The sequence below is a fragment of the Lepisma saccharinum genome, chromosome 20, assembly GCF_977018435.1.
Source record: "Lepisma saccharinum chromosome 20, izLepSacc3.1, whole genome shotgun sequence".
In the NCBI taxonomy this organism is placed as follows: Eukaryota; Metazoa; Arthropoda; class Insecta; order Zygentoma; family Lepismatidae; genus Lepisma; species Lepisma saccharinum.
Genome location: NC_139248.1, coordinates 30101102 through 30121577, shown reverse-complemented (window position 1 = coordinate 30121577; position 20476 = coordinate 30101102). Strand labels below are relative to the sequence as shown.

Genomic DNA, 20476 nt, shown 5'->3' with positions numbered 1-20476 from the left:
GAACTCCAAATTAATCATTTTCAGAATAGTGCAGAAACGTTCAGGAATAGATCACAGCCTACTAGAACTAATAATAGATTTCCTGCACGCCAAAGATATAACGGTAGGAATAGTTCACATTCCCAAAGAATAGATCAAATAATTCAAACAATGGTTACCAACGTGGGAACAGGGGACGTTCAAATTACCACAGAGGAGGTTATAGGCCATTCCAGAGACAACACCCTCAACAAGCTCAGAGATGCCAACCCTGCCAAAACTGTTGCCCTCAACGTGAACAACATACAGCCCAGCAATATAATCAACAAGTATATTACAATCAGACAGGTTCATCGGAACAACAATCACCTAATGCCTCTTTAAACTATTGAAACCCTATGAACGTGGGAACGGTCGTCAGGGGAAAAGTTCACATATAGTTCCCATAATTAAACAGAATAATCTTAGTTTTCTAGAAGCAACAGTAAATAGGAAACCTTGTAAAGTACTTGTAGACATAGGTGCAAATTGTAGTATAATAAATGACAACTTGGTTCCAACAAATGCAAAAAGAATAAACATAAATTCAACCATTGCAGGAATAAGTGGAAATTCCATAACTGTCAGACAAATTGCCTTCATACGATTCCGAATCGGTGGGAAATTTTACTGTCACCCGTTCAGAATAGCTAATACAAAATTCCAGTATGCAATTTTGGGCACAGATTTTTTAAATCTACATAAAGCAAACATATCGTTAGGAGATAATACGATCTCATTGCAGAGATTAGGGTATTCACCAAAATGGCAATTTTCCAGTGACGAAAGCAAAGTACACACCATTCCTGATCAAATATTTCAAATGTTAGATTTAAATCAAAGTTCAACATTTGTAGCACAACATAAAATAACATTAAAACCGAAATCCTCAACTTATATAAAACTACGGCTAGAAAACATCCAGATTGGGACTAAATATAACACATTTGAACCGAATAAAGAATTGTTGGACTCATTAGATATTTTAACACCTTATGCATTAGTTAATGAAGAAGAATTTCACATTTTGCTAACAAACACAAAAAATCATCCGGTAGTAATACAGAAAAACACTCCAATTGGTTCAGCAGGAAGTAACCAAATAATTTCTGAAATTTGAGACACTAACGTCAATGCAAATAGTGGTCATAAAGTACATCATTCATTCGAGCAAGGTGACGAAAATTTAGACCAGGAAACCTTAAAACGACTCACTAAACATAGGAAATTTTATGACGTTAAACAAATTGATATAAATCCAGAACTAACAGAGGACCAAAAGCTCAAAATTAAAAATTTAATTTACAATTATGCAAATATCATGTATTGGAATTCTGAGTGCTTTTCTAAAACAAACGCAATGGAAGCACACATAGATGTTGCTGAATGTGTTCCTCCATTTGCTAGGCAAATTCCCATACCCATAAATTTAAGGGAAAAAATGAAAAATGAAATAACAAGACTTCAAGAACAACAGATCATTGAACCTTGTGAAAACTCACCATTTCGTCATCGCATATTCTTAGTTAAGAAACCAAATGGAACCTACAGACCAGTTTCAGACTTTTCAGAAATTAATAAAGTAATATACAATGTTTCATATCCCACTCCAGATTGCAATGACATTTTAGCACGTCTTGCGGGTAAATTTTTTTACACTACAATGGACATGGCTCAATCTTATTTTCAAATTCCAATATCAGAAGAATCACGTCCAGTTACCAGCTTCGCAATTCCAGGTTGTGGTTCATTCCGTTATACATGTTTACCTATGGGCATGAAGACATCCAGTAGTTTTATGAATAGACTAATGGACATTGTATTCAGTGGTCTTCCCGACAATCAAGTAGCCACCTATTTAGATGATTTGTGCATAGCAACTTCCACTTTTGAAGAGAATTTCTCCCTAATTCAACAAATATTTGATAGGATTAGGAAAGCAAACATGACAGTTGGAATAAAGAAATGTAAGTTCACATTTTCAGAAACCATCGTTTTGGGACATCTTCTTTCTGCAAAAGGGATGAAAATTTCCCACAAAATCATTAATTCAATCAAGAATTTTCCAACACCTAACAATAAGAAACACGTGAAGAGCTTCTTAGCACTTTGTTCTTACATTAGGAAATATGTGTCCGGATTCTCATTTTTAGCGGATAACATATATAAACTTTTGAAAAAGAACGTTCCGTTCACGTGGACAGAGCAGCACCAGAAAGAGTTCGATGCATTAAAGGATAAAATTCTCAGTTCTCCCGTTCTCAAACCGTATTCTCAAAACAAGAAGACCTACCTCATCACCGATGCGTCTACCGTTGGCCTCGCAGCCAGCATTTGGCAAGATTCGGAAGACGGAAGCTCACGCCACCCAGTTGCCTTCGCGAGCCGCAGATTAACCGACACAGAGAAGAAGAAATCAATATTTGAACTATAATTTCTCGCAGTGGTCTATGGAGTAAAAGTGTTTAAATATTATTTGCTAAACAGCCATTTTACTTTAATAACTGATAATCACTCCATATCCTATTTACGACAAGCATCAAATTTGACAGGTCCATTGGCACGAAGAGCTCTGGAACTACAGCAGTTTTCCTTCGATGTGAAACATGTCAAGTCATCAGAAAATGCCCTTGTAGACACTTTAAGCCGCTATCCAGCAGAGGAAGCTCCTGCCGACAGTGAAGACAACCCTGAACTAATTTTCCACCTAGAGGACGAAAACTTCAGCTTTCGACAACATCAAGAAGACGATCCATTATTCGGCCCTATCATTAAAGTCATCAACAACGATCCGATGCAAGATCCAGGAGTAGTACGAGCAGCACAGTATTACGTCATCAAAGACAACAAACTGTACAGACGTCATCGATACAACAAGACAGAGGAACTTCTCTTGTGCATTCCACAAATTAAAAGATGAAATTTTCGAGAAGATTCATTGCTGTGAATACAATGCAGCTCATGCTTCACCATCTTCCACGTATGAAAATTTCAGGAAAAGATTTTACTTCCCAGGATTAAAATGATGGGTGTACATGAAATAAAAAAGTTGCCTCGAATGCCAGATGTCGAAGAGAGATTTCGGACCAAAGAAGCTCACCCTTCAGACGTTCAAACCGATCACGACCCCAGCCAGGAAGTGGGTCATCGACACGTGCGGTCCACTGCAGGCCACAGCCAACCACGGACATCGCTACGTTCTCATCTGCGTTGATCAAGCGACCAGGTACATGGTAACGACATCTATACCTTCAGTTGACGCCGAAACGATCGCCAATGCATTAATGGAACAGATCATTTTGCGATTTGGTGTGTCAGACAACATCACGCTTGATCGTGCACCAGCGCACACTTCAAAAATCATGGAACAATTGAGTCAATTATTGAACGTCAGACTCAGATTCGCAAACACAGATTTCCACGAAACAGTTGGACTCGCCGAAAGACATATTCAGAAATTAAAGCAAAGGCTGAGACCGTATGTAATGAAAAAATGTGCACAGTGGTATCTGTATCTCTCGGCCATAACGTTTGCGATAAATTCAGAAGTACACACAGGAACAAGATATTCTCCACATTACCTTATGTACGGTTACGAACCAAAGAACGCGATGGATTCATTGCTAGGAATAGATCCAAATTTGTTGCAGCACTCTAACAAGGAACGCCTAGACATATTGCAAGCGATGCGTGAACAAGCACAGGAAAATCTCCAGAAGAAATTTAAAACCCAGAAAAAGTACTCAGACCAACACACACGGCATGTTGAATTTCAACCTGGACAAAAAGTGCTAATTTTAGACACAGTTCCGAAACGAAATGTACCTAAGCACTTCGCAAATTACTTCAAAATACATGGTACAGTTCTTGAAATGGAAAATGCCAACAGCGTACGAATAAGCTACAAGGACGGCTGAGGAAAGGATAAAATCGACACATTTTCCATAACAAGAGTCAAACCCTTCTTCGAAGAAAAGGAGAAAATACAAGAAGAAAATGCTAACATCGACGAAATGTCTGCAGAACAGTCAGAAGCCGAAGAGACAGAAGTCAAAGGGACATAATTCCACAGAAAGTCAAATGGGAAAGAACGTTGTCATTCCATCATTTCATCGTCATCATCGCGATTAGTCAAAGGGGAAGAAAAGCGACACTACAAAACAAGCAGTCCAACCGAAGCATCCATGTTTAATTAAAACCTAAATGCATTTATTTTGTTAAATCTTATCAAAATATACAGGAACTGTCCTCTTCAAAAATAGAATTTCGTGATAACCACGCCAAACTATCCTTAGTTGAATAAACTGGTTTCTTTTCATGAAGATTGCAACACTCGCCTCCTCGACTTGGAAGAGAGGGATATCAACAAAACACATACATCTCCTATTACAGCGGCCAAGGAACGAAGTAGCGTGACATCATCCTGCAAGTGACATCAAACGAACAACAAGCAACTAGCAGAAGTGACAGAAGTTTCGCATGTAAGCAGTTTCTTCAAAACTCACATCATCTGCATTCGAAGATTACAGTGAAACACGATTATGCAAGAAACTTATATAATAGAGCCATTAGAACATTAAGAGAATAACGAGCATTAAGATATTTAGTGTAAATTCTCTACAACAATATACATACGTATATTGCAGAGTATACACTCCTGTTATAATTTAAATGGAATAGTGCACACGTTATATTTATATACAGTATGTATGAATTTACGCTCGCAATAATAATATTTCACTTATGTGAAGTTTAATGATGCTAGGGACAGGTTTTGTCTTCATAGATAGCCATTTAAGTATAGTGCGCACTTGAGCGTATCTGATATCCCTTAGTACACAATTTCTGGAATTCTGGTAATTCCATATATATATAACGAATTCCTCATAATACATATGAGTGAGAACAGTAAATGAATTAATTTTCATAAAGATTGATAATTCTTGTGTTTCATTGCAATAATAATCATAATAATAATAATGCACTGCCCTTCGAAACTGCGTCACATACAGCGACAGCGATATCTCTAATAATTGTAGGGACTATCTTATTTTTATTAATTACGGCATGTTTTGTTCGTAAAATTAAATCCTGTTTTTGTTGTCGTCCCCTTGCACAACAAACAACCAGTCGACAAAAACCTACCCCTCAAGCTCGCAGTATAAATGTCACAAATGAAGAACAAATAATTCCTGTAAGAATAGCACAAAATAGACATATCAGACCATCAACGGCACCACCCCCTATTCCTTCTTCTTCCAAAGCGCTGGCTAAACAATCTTGTATCGATATCCCATCACATCACTTTGACAGTATCTGTTAAGGCACATCACCACCGACTTGCACTTAACCAATGGATTAGACACCCTGTCCAGCAGGCAGACAGTGAACTTCTAAAGCCGCCCTACAATTGGCTGAGTACATGTCGATTGGTGTATGTCCAATTACTACATTCCTATCCTTATTTTCTCTTTCTCCTTCCTTTCAATGGCTCAGACCACCTCTAACAGGTACCTACAACACCAGAGCATCGTCGAAGATCGAGAGAGGAAAACTCGAGGACCAACGCCGCCCAAATTGTCTTCCACCTTCTACAGAATACACCTCCAGATTAAATCCAATTTCGGAGCATCCCCCCCCCCCCCAGGGTTTTGATGGACGATGGACTTGCCGTATTGGAGAATAGAAAAATGAAAGACAAGTCAAGAGGAATGTTCCGGAGGCTACACTTTGTTTGGACAGGACAAAGAAGGAACAGCATTCATTGAATGTGTGTCTATTACATTCAAATTGATACTGCTAAGACAGGACAATGCATCCAAGAAGAACCTTCTGTCCCAGTTGCGGATGTTGGAGAAGAAGTGTAAGACGTTTCTCACCTAGGACAACATGTGATTCTTCCACTGTGATCCGAATCCCAGCTTACAACACCTTAGTATAGCAGGCAAGTATTTCACGAACTTGGAAATCCTTCCCAGCAGGACCAATTAGTAGCATTACATGTTCCAAACGCCAATTCACCAGAGCATCCCAACTGCCCAGGATGTCATCAATCATTACAAGTTGCAACAAGATGTGAAAATGAAGAAGTTCGAAGAACTGGAAACGCCAAGTTCACCACTTCAATCCCTAGTGAAGTCCCAATAGACTACATAAAGTACAGGAACTAGGTTCGTCTCAATTGTGCTACGAAGTCAGATACATTTCTCTGCATGGACAAAGGTGAACAGTTCAGAACCTGGGGAATTGAAATCATACTGATCTGCAATCATTGCGTGAATTATTTCAGAAGAAACTGGTACTTTCAAAATGATAAAACAAAGTGATTAAGTGAAAATAAACACAATGATACGAAATAATGTCGTATTGAACCCTTAAGGTTTGAACACAATGTGTTTAAACAGTGAACATTCTCTAAGTGATTACATAGTGTCATTATGGCATACAGTGTAAACTATGCCTTATCAAAAGTGAATATTTTTTCATTCAGATTTGTAAATAATTATAAACTTTGGTTCCAGGATAGTGTATAGTGCATCATGATTTACGTTTTCATTGGCGATGCAAAGAACACCAGTGATAACGTAATATTAAAATAATCAATTTAAGGGACAAAAACATCGTAAAAAAATATATTGTGCTGGTAATGGTTGTGGTTATGTATTATAAGCAGCTATCCTAATTTCATATTCATATGTTTAGTTAATCAACTTACTGCTCTTTGGTTCTTAATGGGTATTTAGTTGTTTATGCATTATTTATGCATACTAATAAGTATTATGGATGGGTACTGGTAAAATTTTTCTGCTTACCAGGCTTGATAGTTTCTTGATGTACTTCTATATTGTTTCAAAGGAATTGCTAACATGTATGAACCAATAAATGATACACTCAGACAAGCGACCATCGGAGATGACGCTTCTTGACAGGGAGGTATGTTGACTTGTAGGTAAAATATTAGAAGGTGTACTTGAAACGAAACATTACGGAGACAGGATGTTCTCGTCGGTTTGGAATGCAGACATTACAAATTCCATTACTTGCCTCGTCCGTGGAAAGGTACCAGCCTGACAGATGGATATGAATCGACAGGTATTGGAATTTGTATAGCGAAGCAACCGAACCGATCTGAGAAGATCGGAAGGGAATTTCGGGATCAGTATTGGATTTGGTTTTGGTGTGTGAACATCGAGGAAGACAGCGCAGGTATGTACCTGGAGGATGGAGGCGTCACTCCGAACATAGAATGGTGTGAGCCTTGTTACTGAACCTCTCGCTAGTACCTTTTCTTACTTACACCCCGGTAATAAAATAATGAAATAAGGGAAGGAGCGAACAATATGACTATTAAATAGGGATGGCACTGATTAATCTGTACCCTATCGGTATCGGCCAATATAGGCATATCGGTTTATCGGTAAAATTACCGATTATTTTACTGATCCGATATATCGATAAATATCTGATAATTTACTGCAAAATTCTGCCATTTTATTGTAATTTTTATGGATAATCTCCATGAACTACTTTCTAAAAAAGTAAATGTCTAAATATGCAATTTCTTTTGCACTGCAGTCACCTTGAATCACACATTTATTAAGAAGGTAAATGAATCTTTCAAGAACCATTTCTAATTTTATATCTGTTATCGGTATCGGTAAATTTTATATCGGTAGTTTATCGGTATTGGCCCATCCCTACTATTAAATAAAGTGTTGGTATGCTAATAAATTGCACTTCATTTATTTTATAGACTATAAAAATAATACACTTTTTTTCTAATTTGAAGTGAACGACCCATTTGGGTTGATTCACGGTTCATTCTCACCTTGCAGGGCCTCCCCGATGGTGCAGTGGTAGGGTTGTCACCTTGTAAGCAAGGGGTGCTGGGTTTGATACCCAGTGGAGGCACATAGTGGTTCAGATCCCACTTTACTGTGCATACTGTGCATAAAGTGTACTTAAAAACACCAAATCAATCAATCAATCTCACCTTGTAATGTTCATGGTTACAATATAAAGTAAATCAAGTTGGTCACAGGAAATTGTACAAAAATAGTACAATAGTACAAAAACAAAAGACACTGTGGTTGTGCCACCTGTTGTACCCAAGCAGTTCACATTTGGTCTGCCATTTAGTCCGTCGTGAGTCATTGCCGAAGGCAGTTGCGTATTCAGACTGTGGGGGCCCGCATGCATGAGAAAGAAAAATGTTGTAGCCGTCCAGTGCATGCTATGGAAATGATCACCAATTCCAGACAGAAGAAGGATATCCAGGTGTGTGAAACAGAGGTGTCAAACACGTTCGGTTACTGACAGGAAGCATGAGGGCCCCCAGACGACATTTCATCTGCCCAAAAATATTCAAGTCTGTGTGACTGTAGCAAAGTCTGCCATATTTGCTACATCAACATGCAAGGACGCTGCATATTAGTTGCAGTTTGTTGTGTCAGATTGTGAAATGTGATTTACAATTCCATCCACACAAATTGCAAGTTGTGCAACAGCTACTACTAGGAGATAAGCTTACACCAATGGAGGTGATTTGCCTGGTGTTATAATCAAAGTGAAGGTATACTTTTGATGTTTGTGTTTGTGCATACACAGGGTGTTTTTTTGTGTCCATAATTGCAATGTGTCTGTATTGCACAGTCATCAATACATTTAATGTACCTACTCTATATTTTTTATTATTTGCACTATCCTTTGTACTTTTTTCCATGGTTCACTCTGTACATATCCTAAGTCTACCCAGGTGGAATGTAATGTGGAGCTTCAATGATGCACAGAACAATTTAATTATGTTAATTATTAATGTGTTGATTTATCTTTATTTGTAACCAGAGTGCAACCACACTTGAAAAAGTGTTTTGAGGGGATCAGTTCACTTGAATTCACTGAAGAACTTGATGTTACCCACATTGTATCAGCACAAGGAGAAGTAATCCTGTTGGTAGAACGTGTGTTTACAACAAAAGCTCGTGGAAAGGTGGAAAAATGGTTATTGGAACTTGAAACCATAATGAAGCAGAGCATTAAATCTGTAAGTTCCTTTTTTTGTTATTTTTAAGTTCTGCTAACTGTACATTTGGTTCATTTTTATATGCATAAGGCTGCTTTTGCACTGAGCGGATAACTTACATGGAACAGTTGGAAATTAACCAATCATTTACAGCCTTTGTGTTGCTTGTCACTTGGTCTGAAAGCAGCTTAAGATGTCATTCTATGCCAAATAAACGAATAAAAAATTTTTTTGAACCTTTAGAATTCTGATTTTTAAAGACTTTTTATTTATACCTATCAAGAGAACAAAAATTACAAAATTTCTGATTTTTTGGGCTGTTACTTTTTGAGCTATTGACTTCCAAAAACTCAGCAATCGCAATATTTTGACAACATTTTGATTTTTTAATAGCTGTAAATCAAAAACTATTTTACCTAGAGAGAGTTCAAATTGCTGTCATTCTCTTCTGTATTTAATTAGTTTTGATTTGAAATGCAACATGACCATGACATTCGAATGTTGTAATTTTTCAACAACTCAAAAAAGATGTTTCTTTTTCTAAAATTTCAAAAACATCCCTTTTATTTCTTTTTAAAAAATGTATAGGTTTTAAAGACAAGTAGACTATTTGTGTGGAATAGAGTACTACATCGAACTACTTTTGCTCGCTCAGACTCACTCTAATCTCCTACGCTCGAACATACCACACTCGTAGTGGAATGATTGGCATCGTCCCGAATTTCAGAGGCTAATAAGCAGCACTGTCAACCTAAAACCCATACATGGAAGGATAACACTCTATGTAATTAAAATTCTAAATAATAATTTTGTATATTATGTAAGACTCAAATACAGCAGATATAAAAGTATGCAATATCCACAGACCGAAACCTAAAATGGATACACATGCTGAGAGACCTCCCTAAGTAATTAAAAAATATTGTATCACAGTGCAAGAAGTATGTGTGCATCAAAAAGGATAATCATATTCTGCGAAATAATAAAATTCAGTTATAACATTGAATCGAACATCATTTCGATGTGAAAATAATCGTAGAAACATAAAGTGTCACTCTAGGTAGAATCAGCCCATAATCATCTATTTCATTTTCACATATCTCGGTAAGATATACACAACTGCATTTTAATATGGAGATGATGACTATGTTCACTTATTTTTCAATTTCACTTCGTCTTTTACTTCATGATCCATATTTGAGGTCCCACTACCATAAACAAATGACGGAAATACTTGTACTAATAGGGTTCAAGAGTTCGAGTGTATAATGCTCGTTTGGTCGTTTTTTGCTCAAGCAGAAGAACTAGCCCCATCTACAGACCATTCCCTGACATTCGCTACGAGACTCGGAGGTAAACCCGGTGTCAGCGCTTGTCTTACCGACGAACGGGGTCCGCAACAGTCGGTAGAGTCGACTATTCAACTTACAGTTTTCATATTGTGTACTAATCTTGACTACAGAAGGTGTTGAAAATGATGTCCCTCTGCTGCAACACATTTCTGGCATCTCCAAAGGAAATTGGCATTTACATGTGCAAGTTCGTCTACTATAATTCTCCCGATTTCTCGTACAATACTCTCTTTTAACTCACGGATGGTGTGCAGATTGTCTTTGTATACTTTATTTTTTAGATTTCCCCATAAATAAAAATCGCAGGCTGACAAATCGGGGGACCTAGAGGGTTTTTGGAACACCCGTATTTTGTGAGAGGCGGCGGATAGATTTCCGAGGAGACTGTTCTAACCTTTGTCCTATCTCATCCAGTTTTTCCTCTGTAAGTACACGTGGGTTTTTCTTTCCACTTTTATTCAGAACTGACCCTGTTACTCTAAACGTTTTACGAGGTTTAATATAGTGGTCCTCCGTGGAACGGGAACACCAGGAAATTTCATTGCGAAACGTCATCGCACTTCTCCACAATTCCTCTTTCCGAAGTAACAGACAAGATAAATCCTTTGTTGTAATGTAAACCTTTGTGGTACCATATTAAGCTACAATCTTCAACACACGGACACGACACAACACAACTTCCGAGGGAGGATTATACTGGCGTCAGTCTGCAACGTCAACAGAAAGGGAAAGAGAGCGAAAAAACAGACTGTAGCATGCGACTGTCGTGGACCCCGTTCACCGGGAAAGATAAGCGCTGGCGCCGGGCAGCTGAGTCTCGTAGCGAATGTCAGGGAATGCTCTGTAGTTGGCTGCACTTTTTGACACTCTGTGCAGTGCAGGTGTATCCAGTGTCAGAGTGGTGCAAAGAAATTACGTTCAACCAACTAGACTGAAAGCTGTGTTCAAGTTCAGAAGATTCAACAAATGCCTGTCTGCTGCTTTAGACGGTCATTTGATTAGTTAGCATGCACCACGTGACCATACACCAAACATACACTGGTCCGAAAGGTAGTGCAGATGGTGCAGACACCAAATATGCTACTTGACTCAAAATCAACGAACTAGACGACTCTGTGTTGCACCGTGCAACCAACTAGTGCTTTGGTGCAAAGAGAGTCAAAGCGAGTCAAAAAGTGCAGCCAACTAGACGAGGATACTATCAATTCTGTGTGCCATCTAGCGTTGCCCGTGCAAACTATTTGCCGCTCGAGGGGAAAAATGCTCATTGCAGTACTCTAGTGTGTAAAATTTCATAAAAGGACGGCATTTGTACATTGCATTTGTTGGACCCATTCTGGAATTCAGTTCTGTGACATTGGAATTTTTCGTGTGGTGTTGGAAAAAGTGACATAATTGAGAATATAGAAAATCAATTTCTTTCCTGTTTATTGCTTAGATTCAAACTGTTTAAATTATTTTATAGTTATGACAACCTATTGAACAAGTTCAAAGTTGAATACCTTTCAGCTAGAAGAAACAGAAATGATCTAAAATTTGTTTTAAATTTTTTAGAAGGTTTCTACTTCATCCCAACGCTTTTGTCCAGAATATCTATACGAGCTGTGCCATATCGAGTACGCACAAAAGGGTCTTTATTGACAACATGTACAGATCATAAATATAACGAGTTTCTAAACTCCATAGTCAGTAGGTATAATGATTTCCATCGAGCCTAAAGATCAATTGTATTTTAATCATTCATCAGGCCTATGTTAATGCACTTACCATGTATACTTTAGTATACAGTATATATCATTCATATTTTATTGTACCTCTTGTTGTATTTAGTATTTCTTTTGTACAGTCACATCTTTATCATTCAATCTTGTATTATAAATTTATGACTTTTATATAATATATTTACATGTATACGTACTGCTGTACTAAGGCCAGCCAGCTGTTTTACAGGATAATACTAGCATAAATAAATAAATAAATGAAATGGGTCCCTATGAAAATTTGATTGTTAAGCATCTGAAAGTCAATTGCTCAAAATCTAAAGAGCCCAAAAAATCGGAAATTTTACAGCTTTTGTTAACTTACCATTACCAGCACTGTACCAAAAATTATCAATTTCTGAGATATCAAGGTTCAGACCATTAGTTGATTTGACACGGAATAATCCAGACATGTAATAAAGTTCTTGAAATTTAAATGAATTTCTGTTTCAGATTGCATTATTTTACTCTGCTTTTCTACATCTTGGGTTAATATCAACGATGAACGATGATCTGATGAAATGGGCCATGGAACATGATCAATGATACATACGAGGTGCATCCAGAAAGTGAGTTCCGATGGACTGTAAAATGAAAGACGAGCATCAGAAGACAATGATTTTATTACTGTGGTGTTAGTGATACATAACCATCTTTTCAACATATGCACCATCCTTGTTGAGGCATTTGTCGTAACGGGGCACCAGTTTTTGTATGCATATATCAAAGAAGTCTGCCGCCAAGGACTGAAACCAGGATGTCACACCCGTCTGCAACTCTCATGCAGCAGGGAACAGGAGATCTGCGGAAACTGACATGAGAGTTCAGACATTGTGAACCGCCGGTTCTGCAGCATTGCTTGCTGCACACTTTCCACCAATTCAGGCATCACTATGGTCCGTCGGCCACTACGGTGTTCGTCGTGCACATTGGTGCGGCCTGCTGTGAATTTTCTGCACCATCTTCTGACCATTCCTTCACTCATGACATTCGGTCCATACACTTCACACAAGTGCCGGTGGATCTCTGACGCCGACAACTTCTTAGCATGGAGAAACCTGATTACCGCACGTACCTCGCACTCGGCGGGTGACTGTATGCACGCAGCCATGTTTACCGTACCACAATTCTCTCACCGCTGACTCCACACAATTGCGCTCGTGCCAGGTTAATTCTACGTATTCCTCCTCCACTCCTGCTCAAGCGCATCCCGCTCTGACAACTCGTGCCATCTTGGGTCACTTTCGGAACTTACTTTCTGGATGCACCTTGTAAATGCCTGACTAAGTTTCAGATACTTCTGGCTTTGTAGTGTGCTACCCTGCCAGCTTCACTACAGCATCTATTTCAATGAAGCAGAAGAAAATGTATCAGTACTGCTCAGGAACCCTAGTAGAGCAACACAAGAAATCTCTTTATTTCTTGAACACATGATGTATTAGCTCTGGAAATTTCATGTACTCTAAATGAATTTTATATATAGATGCAGAAAACTTGATGTAGAGGCGGTTGCATTTATTTGTGAATGTAGATTATATACAGTATACCGATTTTCACCAATACTGATACCGATGCTTGAAAATTGTAACAATTAAAAAATTTTCAAAATATTGATAAATATAAGTGGAGAGTATTCTACTCCAATTATAAGCATCAATATACCAGAATTTTTACATTAAAATATTCACAAACCACATCAGAATATAAAAATACCTGTTATCGCAAAATGGTTTTTCACATTAAAATATTTACAAACCACATCAGAATATAAAAATACCTGTTATCACAAAATAGTTTTTTTCAAGTTAAAATATTCACAAACCACATCAGAATATAAAAATATCTGTTATTGCAAAATAGTTTTTTTCATGTTAAAATATTCACAAACAACATCAGAATATAAAAATACCTGTTATTGCAAAATAGTTTTTTCACATTAAAATATTCACTTCTACTATCGTATCGTGTACTTTTCACTGTTTCACTTCTGATACACCCTGTATATGTACTACATAATATCTAACCAATTAATTTATATTCTCCAGAATTTTTATTTGATAAAAAAATGTTAGTCACACTTATAAAAATGTATTTGCTTACAATATTGTTTTTGGCCTTGCAGGTTGTCCATGAAGCCTTAATAGCATACCCAATAAGAGAGCGGCATTTGTGGGCTGTTGAGTACCCAGGTCAAGCAATCTTGTGTATATCTCAATGTTACTGGACAGCTGATGTTCATAGAGCCATTGGTGAAGGTTTAGATAAACTTGATAAGTATGTGGAGCAGTGCCACAATCAGATTCTAAACATTGTGGATCTTGTGAGAGGAAAAATTGGCAAACAGACTAGAATCAGCCTAGGTGCGTTTTTGTATTATTTTCAGATGTATGCATTGCATAAGATTAAGGAAATATTATGTGGTGCCTTACAAATACCTTACCCAACCTGGCATGGAGTTAGTTGCAGTAGACATAAGAAACTGACCTTATCCCTAGGACATCAACTGATATCCTGCTTAAGACTGTAACAATTCCATGTAGATCGGGATCTGTTGTCTTTAAAACGCTGCGTTAATCGTAATGTACGTGATTAATGTAATTTACATCTCTACACTGGGTAAAACCAGGCAACATTGACGCCTACAGTGTTACAAATGTAACAGATCCTGTTGGGGTAGCACTTACAGAGACAATTCCGCATAGGTAAAATAGCAATAGCGAAAAATTGGCCGAAGCCGGGACTGGCTTGGTGGCTCAGTTGGTAGAGCAATTGCATTCTATGCCAGAGACCCACGTTTGAGTCCTGGTCAAGCCTGCATTTTTCACTGAAATTTCTACATAGTACATGGTGATTCAAAAGTCCCTTAGCACTCCCCTCCCCTATAAAATTTAAAGGAGTTAGTCTGGGTACAATTGGTCATGATAGAAACAGACTCGGCCTAGGAGGAACCATATTGGTGTGTTCCAAGCGGACGTCCGCCATATTGAATTCAACTCAAAATTGTTAAATGGGGAGGGAGTGATGTGATATATCAAATCAGGCTAGAATTTCACGAGAAATTCAATGGTGAAGGTTTCTTAGACATATCCTTAATCAGTAAAAAGTAACGACCGCATGATTGTAACAAATGTCTCAGATGTGAGCAAACAGTTTCAGAGTGCTCCTAATGCATGAGGAATGCATTGAGATTGTTGCACCCCCAACGTGTGACAGTTGCACAATTACTCCAAAAGTTTCATGAGACAGGATCAGTCAACAACAGGTGACGTTCAGGACGTCCCAGAACATCCACCGATGAAGAAACAACCACAGCAGTCCTGGCTTCATTTACAAAGTCCCCAAACCGTAGCACATGCCAATTATCACAAAATTGTGGTGTTCAAACATCAATCATTCGTATCTTGCTGCTTGCAATGCTATCACACCTGCTACATTGCAAAATGTTCTGCGTGCGTGGGAGAGACGCCTACGAGTGTGCATTCAGGACACCATATTGAGTAGGTTTTGTAAGTGTCTGATATATTCATAACTTTTTACACATTAAATATATGTCGAAAAACCTTCACCATTGCATTTCTCGTAAAATTCTAGCCTGATTTGATATATCACATCACCCCCTTCCTATTTAAAAATTTTGAGTTGAATTCAATATGGCAGACGTCTGCTTCCAATATGGTTCCCCTTAGGCCTAATCTGCTTCTTCCCAGCCTAACTTCTTTACATTTTACAGGGAGTGTTAAGGGGATAGACTACGGCCGCCATCTTGAAAATTCGTCCCATTCATTTACATGTTAAATTGCTACTGTGATTGTGTAGCTCTGAAATGGAATTTCGACATTCTGCTTGCAGGACATTGTTCTTCGCACTTGTCCGTGTGTGTACTCGTACCTATATTATAGATTGTATAATTACATTATGCGCAAAATAATAATAAATCGCAAAATACAGCTCTCACGTCTTTCCACTTAATTTTCTTATTTCACAAGAAGAATATTAAAAAAACGACTACGTAGATCACAAGAGGAAACATTTATGCTGCGATTGCTATACTTTTGTTACTGGCAAGATTGCGTATTATTTTGCAATTATATTAACATTCCAAGCCTGCAACGTATTTTTATCACGGCAAATTGTGCTGCCATCTGCGACACCGCCTGGAACTTCCAGCGGGCGGAGGGATATTCGAGTTGGACAGCTTCTGCTAGCTAAACGTTTTTCGAGTCTCGCGAGTGTTGTGTTGTCAACATAAAATAAGAAAATACGTCACCGCCAAGAAAGAAGAGAGGATTGTTTCTAATAGCAAGAAAAAAGAGGACAGCAATTAACTTGAAAATTTGGCGAGATAACAAAAGCAGTATAACAGTCTTTTATCACTTTCTTAATGCAGATAATATAAGAAAGTATAATTGTCACGCCAACAATTCCGGCCGCAAATTCATAGATCCGCGAAATCTATGTTCGTCATACCCTCGAAATAGCCGGAGGGGAATGGACTGTACCGTTCCTCGACCCTCCCTCAGAGAGCTGTGTTGTCACCGCCAAAAGGGCAAGGTCGAATTTCAGAATCCTTCTTTGGAATGAATGGTCGATTACCAGAGCCAGGCCAGGAAGGAACTTTCTTCTGTTGGGAGCAGGGCTATCTTTTCCATTGAAAAGGAAATACGTGTAAATGTACTGAACCCGTGTATTTTATGTTTGTCCAAACTTTTGTTACATATTTATGCTGGTTGATCACATGACATAATAATAATGATGATAATAATTGACCTCTATGGTGGATGTATGACAGAAATTGTCGTAGGTTCGAATCCCAAGCAAATATGCATGTGTATTTGTTCCATCGCTTCATCGTTCATCATCATCGTCGCAAATATCACAAAAGCTACAAAGCGACGTAAGCAAAATAGAAATAGAAATAACAATAACCTTTTCATTATTTTATTTACATCCGGATATCTGCTTATTTTTTCTTGTTTCCTTGAATATTTGAGAAATATTTGTTAACGCATTATCACTAAATTCTATGAAACTATTGGCTGCGTAAGGTCCCTCTCAAGAATAATAGCGAGTAACTTATGTTTTACTCAATGTGGGATTTGAGAAATGAAAAATAATGAAAATGAAAAATAAAATATTATTTAGAAGCGGAAATGACTGAGTGAAAATAATGGAAAGTAGTTTACCTGCTGATAAAACTTTTGGGGGCCACAGACAAATCAACTGGATTTTACTGGATAAAAAAATGCTATGGTCCTAATAGGTGGAACACTGACTATCATGGTCATATGGAATGGAGGGGGCAAGGGGGGCCACGCCCTCCTGGAAAATGAATGTCCACCTAAAACTTCTATATTTCACACATAATTTCATTTCAATTACAGTAATTCATGTTCATTATTATAAATTAGTTGAAGAAACATAATAATTTCGGACTGAAATACTGTTTTTCGAGGGGGCATCACTATTATGGGGAAAAAATGTGCCTCCTTTGTTCCCACCTGGAAAGAAAATTACCTTGTTTGCCCCTCCCTGGAAAGAATCCTGGGGACCCCCATGCTGACTAGTGGTGCGATTATACCCAAATGACAGTCTGGCCTAGCTCTACTAACATGTAACGCATCATCATCTTTTATGTGAACGACAGAATTAAATTTTATATAATCTCATAGACAGTAGTGGTGACAATGAGAATGAAGATGCGAATGATTCTATTTCGATAAAAAGGGGCCAAAATGTGATTGGATTCAATGAATTAAATGTAAGAAATTGATCCACGAAATTTGCAGAAAGGACCATTTATATTGTAAAAAATTCTAAACGAAAGCATTTTTTTTTGCTTCAATGCTTCTTGTATTACTATATATTTAATTTACATTGTATACTGAGTCTTATACGTTGTAATACAAAGTGTTCAAGTTCCTTTCTCTCTCTTTGTGATATTGCAAAATTCATATGTTGTTCCACTATCCCCTTGTTGAAGATAAATGTAAGTTTTGACGCATTTAGTTTCATTGCATTTCTTAACCTTTTCACATTGAGCCGAATACAATTGTAATACAATTAATTATTACTTTCCTAGTGTACAGTTAACTAAACACGCACTATATTGAGTGAGATAATATTTGTTTTTCCCATTTCACATTTCATTTTAAACAAACATAACTATGTCATCTTACCCAGAGTTACCTTGTATGTTGATTGTATATGTGTGTGTTGATCAGTATGCGTCCATTTGCGTTATATGATGTTTTTAGTTTCACCTCATGTCCTCACTGTACCCCTTAGGACTGGAAAAGCAAACGATTCGCCAACAACCGGAAACGATCTATGTACCTGAAAGATCATAATCAAGTGAAAATGCACAAAATGATCCCTCAAGTGCCAGATGAGGAATTCCCTTTAGTACGTACGAAGAGGTGCTTCGAATAGTGGATAAGAACCCATGGAGCCATGTGGTTAGCACATCGTGCTACAACGACAGGGGTCCCGGGTTCGAATCCTGGCCTGGGCATGGATATTTGTGAGTGTATATTCATCAATTTCATCATATCATCACCACTCATCTTCGCAAATTAGCCAAAAGTGGCACAAAAAGCGAAGTAAAATATAGCAAATCAAACCAAACAGCCAGTGCGGGGGGGGGGGGGGGGGTTATAACCCGGCTGCCATTCTCCTCATAAGGGGATACAAATATTGGGAGGGCCAGTTGTCCCGAGGTAACAGGGCCCTAGGTTGGACTCGTAATACCTGCATAGAAGACACAACATGAGATTTGGAACATGGAAGATCGTCACTACTACTGGAAAGGATAGTAAAGTAGAAGCGATGCAAAAATATAAATTTTAGATGACTGGGATTAGAAAAAAGGAAGAAGAAGAAATTGAGTAAAGCCCTCAGTGCATTGTGCAATAATCTCTGAACTAAGTCGTTGAAAATCTATTGAAAGGAAGTGACGTCAAATGAAACGTAATTTTTCTCCTACTGCTCTGTGTATGAATCAATGCTTCGTTTCTGTGTAACAATAGAAACTAGAAGTAACGTGTTCTATTTGCTTGTGTATGATAATAACAACAGTACATTATTATTTTCTTCGGGCACTCTAGAAATCAGTATTGACAAGAGATTCTCTCCCCGCAGGAAATAAAAATTCTGGGTACACACTTGACTACAGAGAGATATCTGTATATGCTAAAGTCGAAAATTTTGCGCATGAAATGAAAAATTTCGCTATCGAAGAGTTTTACTCATATTACTGCAGTTCAGTTACATTTTCCTTGTAGTTTAACGACCAATTCATATGCTCGATTTTTAGAATTACCTTTCTGTCTCAGTTTCCGTTCGTTCGTTCGTGTGTGTGTGAGGGGGGACATGTGTATAAATTGATAATCGCGTTTCTATATCACGCTGATGCCACCTGATTTGCGTGAAAATTTAACCGCTAATTTGGCCACGACAACTGAAACAAAGCCCACCAAAAATGTTTCAACCACCATTGAGCCCAACCAAAGAAAAATTACTGGTGACGTCACTGCTTATCTCAATGAAGGGGTGTGGTTAGCACATCGCGCTGCGACGCCAGGGGTCCCGAGTTCGAATCCTGGCTTGGGCTTGGACGTTTGCGATGTCTATTCATCAATCTCATCATACCATCACTCATCCCCATCTTCGCACATTAGCCAAAAGTGGCACAAGAAGCGAAGTAAAATAAATTAAATCAAAATTTTATTATTTTTTTCAATGAGGGGGCGGGCGGTTGGTCCTATTTTCTCGAGGAACAACCGCCCCCTGGAGATAAGCAGTGGCGTCACCAGTAATTTCTCTTGGGCTGGGTTCAAGGATAGTTGAAACATTTTTCTGGTAGGTTCTGGGCTATCATAGCTTCCTCAGCCGAAATCAAAATTTAAAAAGATGATTTCTCATTTCGTTGATATTCTTACAAACTGTAGTTCAGTAAAACGTGATAGGAGCTTGACTTGCGTAGGAACATTTTGAAGAGGTGAAGAAAGCTGGGAGGGAAGTGACGGATTCTGAAGTGATCGTTGGAAGATAGACCTTGCTAGGATATTGCGTCACGCCACTGATTGACAGAGATTTCTGACCCCGGGGAGGGGAAATAGAATTTGGTGTCTCGTGAACTTATTTCAGCATACTTTTATTTATGCCGAAATTATTTTTCATGGGAAAGAAATATTTTAATTGACTTACCTATTAAAAGGTTTCAACTCCTAGTAGAGCGATCGAGACCATTTATCTTATTATTTGCAAATAAAAAATGATATTGATTTAACACAATATACGAGTTTCTCGCAGCGCCGCCATATTTG

At 38.0% G+C, this 20476-nt stretch overlaps 1 protein-coding gene across 1 annotated transcript in view; it reads left to right on the top strand.

The window, feature by feature from the left end:
- The window catches only part of Dhc36C (Dynein heavy chain at 36C), a 369284-nt gene that overhangs the window by 132661 nt on the left and 216147 nt on the right, over positions 1-20476 (top strand). The window contains exons 16-17 of the mRNA XM_083142304.1: positions 8863-9061; positions 14275-14512. Coding sequence (XP_082998430.1) covers positions 8863-9061; positions 14275-14512 — 437 coding nt within the window. The remainder of the gene's footprint in view (positions 1-8862; positions 9062-14274; positions 14513-20476) is intronic.